This window comes from Xiphias gladius, chromosome 10, assembly GCF_016859285.1.
Source record: "Xiphias gladius isolate SHS-SW01 ecotype Sanya breed wild chromosome 10, ASM1685928v1, whole genome shotgun sequence".
NCBI classification, from domain to species: domain Eukaryota; kingdom Metazoa; phylum Chordata; class Actinopteri; order Istiophoriformes; family Xiphiidae; genus Xiphias; species Xiphias gladius.
In genome coordinates this window covers 22,023,725-22,035,913 of record NC_053409.1, presented here as the reverse complement: position 1 = coordinate 22,035,913, position 12,189 = coordinate 22,023,725, and the positions used below count along the sequence as shown (strand labels likewise).

The following is a 12,189-nucleotide window of genomic DNA, read 5'->3' as shown; positions in this document are numbered from 1 at the left end:
CAGGAAGGCATGATATCTATTCAGAAGAATAACGCTGTGGCAGATGTGCCACTTCATAAACACATCACTAAAAATAACCTTATCACCTATTAGTTGAGAATTAATTCCATAGTAACAGATGCTGTTTACCCAGCACTAAACTGACCTTGCCTGGGGCCTTAGCCTGTAAATAATTTTGGTGATGTCAGCTCCACAGCAGATGTTTTTGTTTTTAACTCTGGCCTGTTTGGCTGCCTTTCCTAGAAATAATCGATACAAAGGAAAGTGACGTTAAAGATTAGCTTTAATGATGTGAAGACTGTCAATAAGGAATACCTAAGCCCATTTGTAACAGTGATTTTTGTATTATACAGTGATTAGACATTATTAACTGTTAAGAACATTGCATCTGTGTTAAGAGTACTTTATTAAGAGACTAATTATCTCTCAGGTCTCAGTGCTCAGAATTGGAAAAATTAGCTCAACACAACCATCTTGATACCGGGCATGGACATAGTTCAAAAATGGATTTAGCTGCTGCCATTTCATCACATAGTGTTGTTTAGTTTTATAAAGATAATCAACAATACAACTGTCATGAATTCTAACAGAAAAGTATCCCAATCTTAGAATTTATAAACTCATAGAAGTCCTGTGCCAATGACTATCAGTACTGTAGGAGCCAAAGCTACCGTCCCAGGTACTGTCACCAGGGAATCTTCACATGTGGGAGTAAGGAGACCAGACTCTGACATGACTAAAACCTCACAGAGAATCATCTCTGGGATCTGCAGCAGCCAGCACACAAGTCCAGAAAATCCACCCACAGGACATCACTGGCATTAACAGTCTGATAAAACAGTGCAAATCTCAGATCACAGTTTGTCCATGGAGCTCCTGTAGGTTTGGTCCATTAACAGGATCAACAATTTGTTACTGCTGTCAAATGAACTTCACCTGCCCATGGACAGAATCCACTCTCAGTAAAGGTTCACTTTAAGACTGAATCCTCTCATTGTCCTTGTTTGCACTCACAGAAACAGTTGGCTGAATACAGCAGAACAGCATTATTGCTAGTGGATAGTCAAGGGAAACAGACGTAGAGGATCTGGGTTTGCCCTTCAGGTGGTGTAGTTTGCTCACCATCATCGGAAGAACTTCAGGTAAATCACAGCTCCCAGGATGGCCAACTCCATTAAAATGATGACACCTAAAAGTAACTTGTTCGTCATCAGCCTACAAGACATTAAAAAAAAAACAACAACAATAAAAAAAACAACAACAAGCAAAGGCTCTGGTCATTGTTCCACAAACATTTACAAAAAACACGGATAAGACGTCATGATTATTCTGACATTTTATTGATTAAATGATTACTCGAAAAATAATCGCCAGATTTGTCCATCGAAATTAACTATTCACAAATTTCGGTGTTAGCGTAATCAAGTGCACTATTTTTCCTTGTTAATGTACACAGGAGTACGATAAAGTTTTCTACCATACAAACTACAGAGTCAACAGGGCCTCACATGGTGGGCATAGATAACTCAAAAACATAAAGTAAGCATTCATTCATTTAGTGCATCGATAAAAATGAATGCACCGAGATAATTTAAATTTTTCTACCCCCTCAGGGGTAGCACTTACCGACGTGACATGGCACGAAGGATTTTTCGACTTCGACTGAGGTTCTCTCCAGTATTCACCAACTACACAAAAATAAAAGACAGGACAGATTTAACAAAACCATGGTCAGATTACGACACATTTAACAGCCTCTTCCAATACTGACATTATGAAAAACACAAGTAGTCTAAAATCATACTAACCCATACCTTCGCTATGCCATCATGTTTCGCCCCGTACTAAGTAAACTGCTGGAGTCTTTTCACGGATGTCATAAAAGACGAGAAACAGCTGAATCAAGTGACCAACATGTGTCACATATTTAAACTGAAGCTATTCAATCTAACACACCATCACAATCTCATCCCATATAATGATTCAAAGCTCACTTTGTTTCTGCTGCGGTCCAGCTGTTCTCGCTGCTCTCCCAGCTCCTCGATGACTTCTGTACCGATCTGCTCTGTCTCTGCAGCGATGCGTTGGCTTCGTTCAATACTCTGGCTGGCATTGTTCAGAGACTCTGTGCCCTGCAGTAGCAAGGCTCTCTGGGACTGCAGGTGTGTCTGCATGAGGGGGCAAAAATGACAGAGCAAACCAGGATAAATTATACTAATTGTGACAAAAGAAAAAAAAAAAAACTTTTTCCGGTACTCTTACTTCTTTATCAATTACTTTTATAGAATACATTCCAGGAGTCATTTCTCAGCAAAATTTCCATCTTAGTGTGATAACTTTCCCTCCAACGTCTTAATATATTTCTACATAATCAATTTGTTGATTTCCTACATTTCCCCGAGATTTTTGTTTATGGAAAAAGCATAGGACACGTAACATTCTAGCTTTCAATCTGTGGCTGACACAGCTTTTAAATGTCCTTGTCAAAGACTCTGGACGTGTCTCTGCATGTTGTCACATTGTACAATCAGCCACTATTTACAGGAATAAAAAAATATACAGCAAAACTAGAAATACAGAGGAGATAAGATATAGCAGTATTTTGACATAATTAAGGTGCTCAAACAGCATTTATAACATATTTGAGTCCACACTCACACTTTGCTGATTTTGTGTTGAATAGATGCTATGATGACTTCCTCCCACTGGCTGGAAAGAGGAGCCAAAGCTAGGAGCAGAGTTTTTCATGTCCCTCTGCAGCTTGCCCAGATCCCGGCGGTACAGGCGCAGCTTTGTGCTCATAGCATTTCGATAGGAAGAAGGGGCAGCACGCAGCTCTTCTTCCATTCCTTGTAACTGGAGATGGATAAGAAAATTAGGGAAGATTTTCCCTTCAAAATTTTGTGAAACCTGCTTGTAGACATAAACATAGTAAGCGTGGCTTTTCCATTTATAGTGCACTGCCAAAGCAATCAATGGATTACATGATATTATACAGATATCTTGATGTAGACAACAAGCAAAGACAAGAAGACGGAGGTCAGCGCAATTCACTGTGTTTTACTGTCTTGATGTCAAAGGAAAAATTGGACAGTTCCTGTCAGTTTGTCACTATAGTTTCCGAGCCAGTGCTGAAAAGTGCATTGACTGAAGTACTGTTCTTACATATAATTCTGGGGTACTTGTATTTTACTTGAGAATTTATATTTTATGTCACTCTAGACAACCACTCCAATACATTTTTGAGGGAAATATTCTTTTTTTTTTTTTTAACTTCAATTCATTTATTTGATAGTTATACTTATCTTGTACATAGATGTTTTACAAAAAAGGATTATCCATTTATACCCTACCCACATTCACATACATTTGGTGGAGAGAATATAAGAAAGACCTCCCAGTATGATGCAGTATCATTCAACAGCACCACAGAGCACAACCTTTCAAAAATGACCACAAAGTTGATCAAACACCTCTTTCAATCATGACAGCAGGATTTATTAATGTTGTATTAGCCTGAATTAGTTTGAGCTTGGTGTACCCCTTTCTAATGCGCCTCTAATTTAAGAGATGAGGGGCAAAATCAAGTGTTTGTTCCATGCAATAATATACTCCAATGTTGATATGGAGTTAATATGAGGCTTCAGCAGTATGAGTTAATCAAATCAAGTGGGCATCTTCCGAAGTCACAGTCTTTTAAGTCTAAAGCTCCCTCTCTGTGTTTCTCTGTAGAGCTGCAGTGGAAGATGCAACAAAAAGATGCAATTAACTGTCTAACTGAGACTGCTAAATCCTCACATTAGCTTCAGAAAAATTTTGCAATGAATACAAAAGAACTATGGATTTTGTCTCTAATCACTTACATTACAATCACATTAGATAGGGATCTTTTAAAGAATTATTACAATAAGCAAGTTTGAGGACAGACCTGAAAAACTGAACATATTGTTTAACTGCTATAAAAACGTTGGTGTTAGTATCTTGATTCTAACCACATTGTTTTTTAATAAACTGAGCAAAAGTGGGAAAATTCTTGTAAAACAAAATAAGTTTCGCTCAATAACAGTGAATATTACACAGAGCTTAAATAAATATATATAATAAATATATCCCATCCAAACCAAACATAAACAGAGCAGCTCACCACTTCCTCAGCCTCCCCCAGCCTCTCATCGAAGGTTCTCACCAACTTCTTCCTCTCCTCTGCGGACGAGACACAAGTTTCAGTTTTACAGCACATAACACATCTTCTGAAAGTACAACAACGCAGACTGTTTACCTCCGTGGCTTGTCAGAGCTCTGTCTGGCATTAGCTTGAGCTCCTCGTACAGTGATCCGTACATTTCGTGCAACTTCTCGAACTCCTCCGACGACATTTCGCATTACCTGTCCGCTGCCCTTTCTCGAGAAACCACGTTGTCCTTTGGTGTAAAATTAAACACTAAGAAGAGTGAGAACAGTAAATCAGTGCAGTGGTTTTTGCTTTGATGATAATCAGATCCCCGCGACTCTTCCGCATCATGGGCCTCGTGACTAGCTGCCTTAAACTCCAGACCAAAAATCAAATATAAACATATTTCGGTATACTTTTTTTTTACTGAAGCATGGAACGGGTTAAATGTCACATTTCACAAAACAACGCTAAGCCTGTGTAAAAACGACAGAAAAAAATAAAAACACCTCGATAACATTTTTATACAGGCGCTACGCAGACAGCTTTCTTCAGGGGAATGTACGGGAAAGGTTAATCAGTTTGGAAAATGAATATTTCAGTTTCTTTTTTATTATTCATGTGTAATATGTAATACGTGTTTCTACTGAAACTTACGTCATTAGAACGGGTAATACTACTGATAATACTTATTACGCAATGTATGTTACAACACCTAATTTTAGTTATTCGGTTAATTTTTGGTAGAAACTTTTTTTTTTCTTTTTCTTTTTACTAATTTATGTATTATGTGATATTTATTTATTTATTATATTTGTTTTTATTTTTGTCCATGGCTTCTTTTTTTCTTCTTCTTGGGTCTTTGTACTGTTATTGCTAGGAATGTGTTCTTCAAAGTATTCGTATCAAAACGTCAAATTAAGTTTCTGGACAAACTAAAGTTAATAAAAATACGAAATCTACCGTATTAATCAGTCCACAGTCATGAGGTAATTTGATTCACTATACAGATATTCCTGAGCTATATTTGCCTGAGCTATGTATTGCCATACTGAAATAAATTAAATGATCACAATGAATGTTTGCTTAAAAAAAAAAAAAAAAAAAAAAATCTAAAACACCGGGGGAAAAGAAAGAGAAAGATAGAAAGACGCAACGCCAGCATAAATCGGTGTAATCCTGACGTAAAACAATTAAACTGCCTTGTAAGCATCACTTCTTTCCTGGTCAGGCTGTAAAAACTACAATCCCGTGATTCCAGTCGCGGCGTGTCCGCCCCCCCCTCGATGCTTCGACATCAGCTGCTCTTCTCGCAGCACAGCGGCGTCCGGCTCGAAGGGACGGCACGGCGCAAATCCGCGGCTCAAATGTTGCTCCTATTAATTATCGCGGGCCTCGGCGTGGTGACGTTACTCGTGATTCTGTTTGCACCGCACATACGGTAAGCGGCACTTGACACCCGCACTCATCCCGACGGGAATCCGGGGTTTTTGTTTTTTTTAACACACCGCGGGTACAAGCTGTTAGTTGGCTGACAGCGCAGTACGCTGCACCGATGTAATTGTTACGATGAGGTCCATTTGCATGACCAGAGCACCGTACGCCCACTTCACCCGACTGATCCGTCATTTTTCATTTTTCGACCCCCCCCTTATGATCTCTTATTCCGCACGACGCTGGCGGATATTCTGAGAAGAGAAGAAAAAAAAATCAATCTCTCTCAATCAATTCTCCTCCCAGAGAATCAGTGAGACAGAATTGAGCTGCGGGAGTTCTTGCACAGCGGTGGGCCGGGTGACTTCAAGCTGAGCCGCTCGGGCCTATCGGGAGGCTGAGCGTGGGAGGAGCTATATTTGTGTCTATCGCTCCCACAGAGCCTATTGGTTGTGGGGCGTCCCGGCTCAGTGGCGCGGGTCGCGGGACCGGACCCTTATCCGGAGTTCCCCCGTGAATAATTAAGCCACACGTCCCCGTGTCCAGTCTGGACGCGGCGCACGGTGCGGCGCTGTCAGTAGTAACCTGTGGGCCTTGTGTATCAACAGAAAATATGCGGCGGGAGGAGTGTGCAAGTCCGCAGCCGGTCTGGACGGGAAGACCGTCCTCATCACTGGAGCCAACACGGGGATTGGGAAGGAGACTGCCCGGGACTTGGCAATGCGAGGTGACTTTTTGGGTTTTACCTTCCCAGCATCAGAAAAAAAAAACAGTAGTGTGTGATCACCGCTCTCTTGAAATAACTCATTTGGACCACATCCTCTTATGACACGGTGTCATGATATGACCGTGTCTTCACGATACGATTCTACCAACAAAAAAAACCCCCACGATTCTGATATTGAATTACAGCCCGTCCCAAATCTCCTTCCCACTGGATATTTCTAAAAGGCGTTACCTTAATGCATGTGTGTGTGCTGTGCCACTAAAACGTCTCCGACACATTTAGTTGTAGTGGTTTGGAGCTGACTGCTGGTAGTTGCCTGTAATGCTGGTGATCTGTTTGAATTTAATGTCGGTGTCCTCATTGTGGGTTTAGATGGGCTGAGAAAAAAAAATGGAGCATCGGGAGCAATTTTATGTTATTTAAAAAAAACCCAAACACTTTAAGGCTCTTTTCAAAGCTTTTTATTGCATTGCAAGATCAATGGATATAAAAAACAACTTAAGTTTGCTTTGCCCACTAAAGTACATGTAAATCCAGCCTTTGTGTAGTATTGCTTAGTGTATGACTCCCAGGTGAAGACTACACACACAGCATTTAAAAAAAAAAAAAAAAATCAGAAAAATGCATGAAGAATGTTTCAATGGTGTGACCACTTTTTTTTCATCCTCCAAGACCAGCCTAAGGGTCCCTGAAGTCACTGCCTGTGAAACAGATCGAGCACTTGGCCTCTGCCCTTCTCCTAATAAAAGGAAAACGCGTAGGAGTTCAGGATGTTTTTGGGTTGAACCGGCCACGTTATTAAAAAAAAATTTAAAAAAAAGCTGTCCAGTGTTTTACCCAAGGACTGACATAAAACGTGGTTCAGCCGTGAGTAAATGCCTTTTCCTCCACCGCAGACCAACAAGCCTAGACCAGAGAACACCTCAGCTAATGACTGTTTCGTTCACGCGCGACAGGGGCTCGGGTGATCATGGCATGCCGCGACGTGGAAAAGGGCGAGGCGGCTGCGGCCACTATACGAGCTGCGTGCCCCAAAGCGCAAGTGGAGGTTCGAGAGCTCGATTTGGCCGATACCTGCTCCGTACGTGCCTTCGCCAAGAAATTCCTCAGAGGTAATACATACATACAGAGCCCCAGTGCGTTGTTATTCAACGGGCATCGCAGCTGCCATGTTTCTTCTTTTTTTTTGTGATGTTCTCTTCTTTTAGACATCACCAATCTTCATATCCTCATCAACAACGCCGGGGTGATGATGTGCCCTTACACAAAAACCATCGATGGCTTTGAAATGCACATAGGAGTCAATCACTTGGGTAAGACCTCGCAGTAATCTGCCGGAATCCACGAATCATTCGAGCCTCAAACAGGACTGGAGATCTGTGGGATCCACAGATTCTCAGAATAAAACTTCATGCCCAATTAATCAGCCAAATCAACAGAAATGACCGTTGTTAAAGCTACTAATCCTGACATGTCATTTAACTTTCCATGTATGGAGATAACTGTCATTTAGGCAGTGGTTTTAGGTATACATGTACATTTCTTCAGCATAATCCGGAGTCGATTTTTGCTTAACCACCTTTGGATCCTGACTCTGAGTCTTTGACAAGGTCTGCTTAATAGTTTTTTGGTTTTGTTTATAAGACTGGCATATAATATGTGGCTACCTATGATGACACTTGACCAATTTACAGGGGCTATCAATAATGACAAATACCAATGGAATAAAAATAAAAATAAATAATGGTTTAAACTGTTATTTTCGCTCACATATGTTTGATGCCACTTACTGTAAGAAACTATAAATTGATGTCGCAGTCAGTCTCAAAACTGGGAAAACCCTCATTTGGAAAATAAAAATGGAAGGTAAAATGAGTTGAACGAAGAATACGCTCCACTAATTGTCGGCTGATGGGATCCATTGCTAAACTAGAAGATAGGGTTAAATACATGTACATTTTCAAGAGAATTTGAAATCTGAAATCTTGTTTTTTTTTGTTTTTGTTTTTTTTACAGTCCGGTTCAGTACCGGAGATTAGCTGATTAAATTCAGGTTGTATAAGTGTGAACGCTGCTAAGCGTACGTGTGTCTTACTTCTGGCAGGTCACTTCCTGTTGACGTCCCTCCTGATCGGGCTGCTGAAACGCAGCGCGCCAGCCCGCGTAGTTGTGGTCTCCTCTCTGGCACACAACTTTGGCTGGGTCCGTTTCCACGACCTTCATAGCCAGGGCAGCTACAACAGCGGATTAGCATACTGCCAGAGCAAACTGGCAAATGTGCTCTTCGCCAGAGAGTTGGCCCGTAGACTCAGAGGTACACTGACACACGCGTACGGACAAACGCGCAGAGCGCGGGAGGACGGACAGATGACCTGCTCCGGTCTGGCAAACAGAGTAGTAACAGAGAGAGGATCGGCGATGCCAGGGACCATGTAGTACAGAGAAATTTCTCTCTTTCTAACTTGGCGTTTCACACACGTCAATTTTGCCTGAGAATGTGAGCATGTTCTAAGCCCATTAGTTCGATACGAAATTCCAAATAGGACTATTTTCCTCAAATGTCAGATCTCTCTCCAGTCTCTCAAAGAAGACCCACATGGAGCACCAAAGGACTCATGCACATTGAGTTTCAGGCAAATTGTAATAACATAGCAACTTCACAAGATTTACAAGGAGGTGGAAATTTCGGCAGTGCACATAAACAACAGTATTTTCCAATGTTTAGCATGACACTGCAGAAACCACTGAGAAACCAGTATCTCCCATGGTGACCCTGACCTGTACCTGTTCTCACAGGTACCAACGTGACAGTGAACTCAGTCCATCCGGGGACGGTGAACTCTGACCTGACCAGACACTCGACGCTCATGGCGGTGTTCATGACGGTCTTCTCCGTGTTCGTAAAAACCCCGTGGGAAGGAGCGCAGACCAGCATCTACTGTGCTGTGGCCGAGGAGCTGCACTCTGTCTCCGGGAAACACTTCAGGTAGGTGGCAATGTGCTGGAAACGTGTTAGGTTCACCGCAGAGACCTGGGCAAAGACACCTGGAATGCAAAATTCCCCATTTTGTTGTTCTCATGGGGAATTAATAACTGTTACGTTTTAATAGCTGAAGGGAAATGTGCCATGAGGTATCGAATTGTACAACACACATGTGATCCTGTGGAGGCCATTTAGTAATCTGAGCTCAGCTTTTTTTTTTTCAAAATAGTAACAATACCATACAACACATTTAATCTACATCAGTGCCTCTAACCTGGTTTTGCCATTACAGGGTTTGTGATTTTTTTTTTTTTTTTTTTAAATATTATTATATCCCATTAAGGTAGATATACTTCTCCTCCTTGCATTCCTTATTGTTGCTTGCCTATAATATCGTCTACCTAAGAGATTAAGCATCCGTTCATCAAATGAAAATGTAAAGCTAACAAGACTAAGAGTCTGCAGCCAAGCCAGTTGCTCTGTGAGGTTGTACTGTAAATGCCAGCATGGCAACATGCTGACAATGACACTGCTAACATGCTAATGCTTAGCATTAACAGATTTGCAGGTATTTCGTTATAAACCAGAGTATTGCATAAACTTAAATTTTGACCTGATGATGGCGCAGGTGGGAAAGTTAAGGAATTACAAAAGTTATAACGCTTCATCCATAGGAGAACGTGAATGTTGCATCCAACAGTTGACAGGATATTTTACTTGAAAACCACTCGTCAACCTTATAGCAGTGCTAGAGGAAGGGTCGGGATCACCAAAGTAATTAGGATCTATCCTCTGGCAACCGTGAACCGTTATAAATTTCATGGCAATCCATCCATCCGTCCTGGACTAAAGTGGTGGGCCAACCTCCAGATCAACATTGCCATCCCAGTAGCTTAAAAAAATTTAACCCTAATAGCTAATTCGGTTCCGTTCAGACTTTCAAACTTTTCATATTAGGGTTTTTCTGAAATGACTTGAGGAAATTACACTCTGGAGCCAGAAGTTAAGCATCACTGCAAGTTGCCACGGATGGAAGTGACGAATACTTACTTGGAATTTAAACATTCTGTAGGGCAGTAGAGACAGTAAACAGTAGGACAGGTAAGAGGCCATTTTTAGCATGATGTTGCTATCTCACAAGCACAGCTATCCTCTCACTTATCTCCTTCTAAAGTACCCTTTGTTTTTGTTGTTGTTTTTTTTTTAATCCAGCATGTATCTTCAAGAGCTCAAACATGTTTCTGTCCAGTTCCGCCCTTTCCAGAGTGTTGACGGATAAAATAAATTATGATACCAAACGTTATTATCGTGCTCAAGGTGAAAGAGAAGTGAGATCCCTGCACCTAGAGAGATGACTCACAACATCATTGGCCCTCACGTAATAATCCTTCCCCCTCCTTCCATTTCAGTGACTGCGCCCCTGCCTTTGTAGCCCCACAGGGGAGAAGTGAGGAGACGGCGAGGAGACTGTGGGACGTCAGTTGTGAGCTTCTTGGTATTGAGTGGGACTGATGCAACTTTTAACCATCACCAACCCGGTTCTCTAAGGATTCATTATCCGCTCTTTTACCATTCATTTCATTTGTTTCATTATGGTTTTGATGTTCTTTACTTTGAATGATTCTAACCTAATAGGCAGTCAGGTAATTATTATCAGCGGTACTATAATGTGAAGTTGCTTTTTTGTGTAATAATGCAGTACAATAACTTGAGCATTTTGATGCCCTACAAAACCACATAACTGTATCATCATGTACAAATAACAAAATATGACATTATATTTTTGTGACACAATGTGACTACAGTGTAGGCAAAAAAGCAACTTGATGTATTGTAATGCTGTAGGATACTGTGAAGGGTGAAGCCAGGGTAAAAGACCAGCATCTTTATCGAATATTGTTTTTTGATTTCTCCAAAATTTGCAGCTAAATCGCTTGACTTCTGTGCCAGCATTTCTAAACAATTGCAGGGTTTCTTACAGTGTTTCCAGGTTGATTAAAGAAATTAGTGAACTATTGAAGATCAGCGTCAGTCTGAGCCACGATTACCACTTGAATTGCTTAAATGTATTTTGTGATAATTGTAGTACCCATAGGTTCAAAGAGTTTTTTCTATTTTAACCAAATCAGAGTTAGAATCATGTCATTGCAGTATTTGTGAAGATTTTTTTTTTTTTCGATTTCCATTGCCAAAAACAGCACATTCCTGGAGGAATTACAGTTGTGAATTTATAAGGATCTCCCTACTCATGTTTCCTTCCAAGCATTCACAAGCAAGGTTGCCAAGAGTTTACATTCTGTGTTTTATACAAGTGAAACATGCCTTTTACTACACTTACATTCATGTTAAGAGTTGAATGTTTACATCTGATGTAAATAAAACGGAAATATTACTACAAAAGGGGGCTGTATCAGTCCTTTGAAATCGTGATCCAAATGCTGTCAGCGAACAACTGCATTAGTACGCAAACACATTAGATAAAGTTGAATCATCAACACAGAGCAACTGTGTCCAATTTGATCACAGTTTTACAGACAACAAACATGCTGAAAAGAAAAAATAAAGGAAAGTTCCACTTATTGGGAAATAGGCTTATTCACTTTCTTGCAAGAGTTAAGTTAAGAGTATCGAGAGCATCAGTTTTTGTAAACATTAAACAAGATAAAATGTTTTCATCAGTAAGACCTTTAGAGGAAGCTGGACACAGCTGGGCTTGCAGCTGCCCCCGATTTCCAGTCTTTATGCTAAGCTAAGTTACAGGTAGCTTCATGTTTAGCAAACAGACTTGAGAGTGGTATAAATCTAATCATCGAACTACTGACAAGAAAGCAAATAATCATTTCTAATAATGTTGAACTGTTCCTTTAATTTAAA

The 12,189-nt window shown here is 40.7% G+C and overlaps 2 protein-coding genes across 2 annotated transcripts; one reads left to right on the top strand and one right to left on the bottom strand.

The window, feature by feature from the left end:
• Positions 1–265: 265 nt before the first annotated feature.
• vti1b (vesicle transport through interaction with t-SNAREs 1B) lies at positions 266–4,644 on the bottom strand. The gene is made up of 6 exons (XM_040136836.1): positions 4,280–4,644; positions 4,145–4,203; positions 2,659–2,856; positions 1,995–2,168; positions 1,627–1,688; positions 266–1,215 (listed from the first exon to the last, which is right to left on the bottom strand). Exons 1-6 carry the CDS (start codon positions 4,374–4,376, stop codon positions 1,125–1,127), a joined length of 681 nt encoding a protein of 226 aa, XP_039992770.1. The 5' UTR covers positions 4,377–4,644; the 3' UTR covers positions 266–1,124.
• Positions 4,645–5,459: 815 nt separating this feature from the next.
• On the top strand, positions 5,460–12,181 carry rdh12 (retinol dehydrogenase 12). Its single transcript, XM_040136835.1, has 7 exons — positions 5,460–5,612; positions 6,214–6,332; positions 7,289–7,444; positions 7,541–7,645; positions 8,437–8,646; positions 9,129–9,318; positions 10,725–12,181. Exons 1-7 carry the CDS (start codon positions 5,539–5,541, stop codon positions 10,825–10,827), a joined length of 957 nt encoding a protein of 318 aa, XP_039992769.1. The 5' UTR covers positions 5,460–5,538; the 3' UTR covers positions 10,828–12,181.
• Positions 12,182–12,189: the final 8 nt, after the last annotated feature.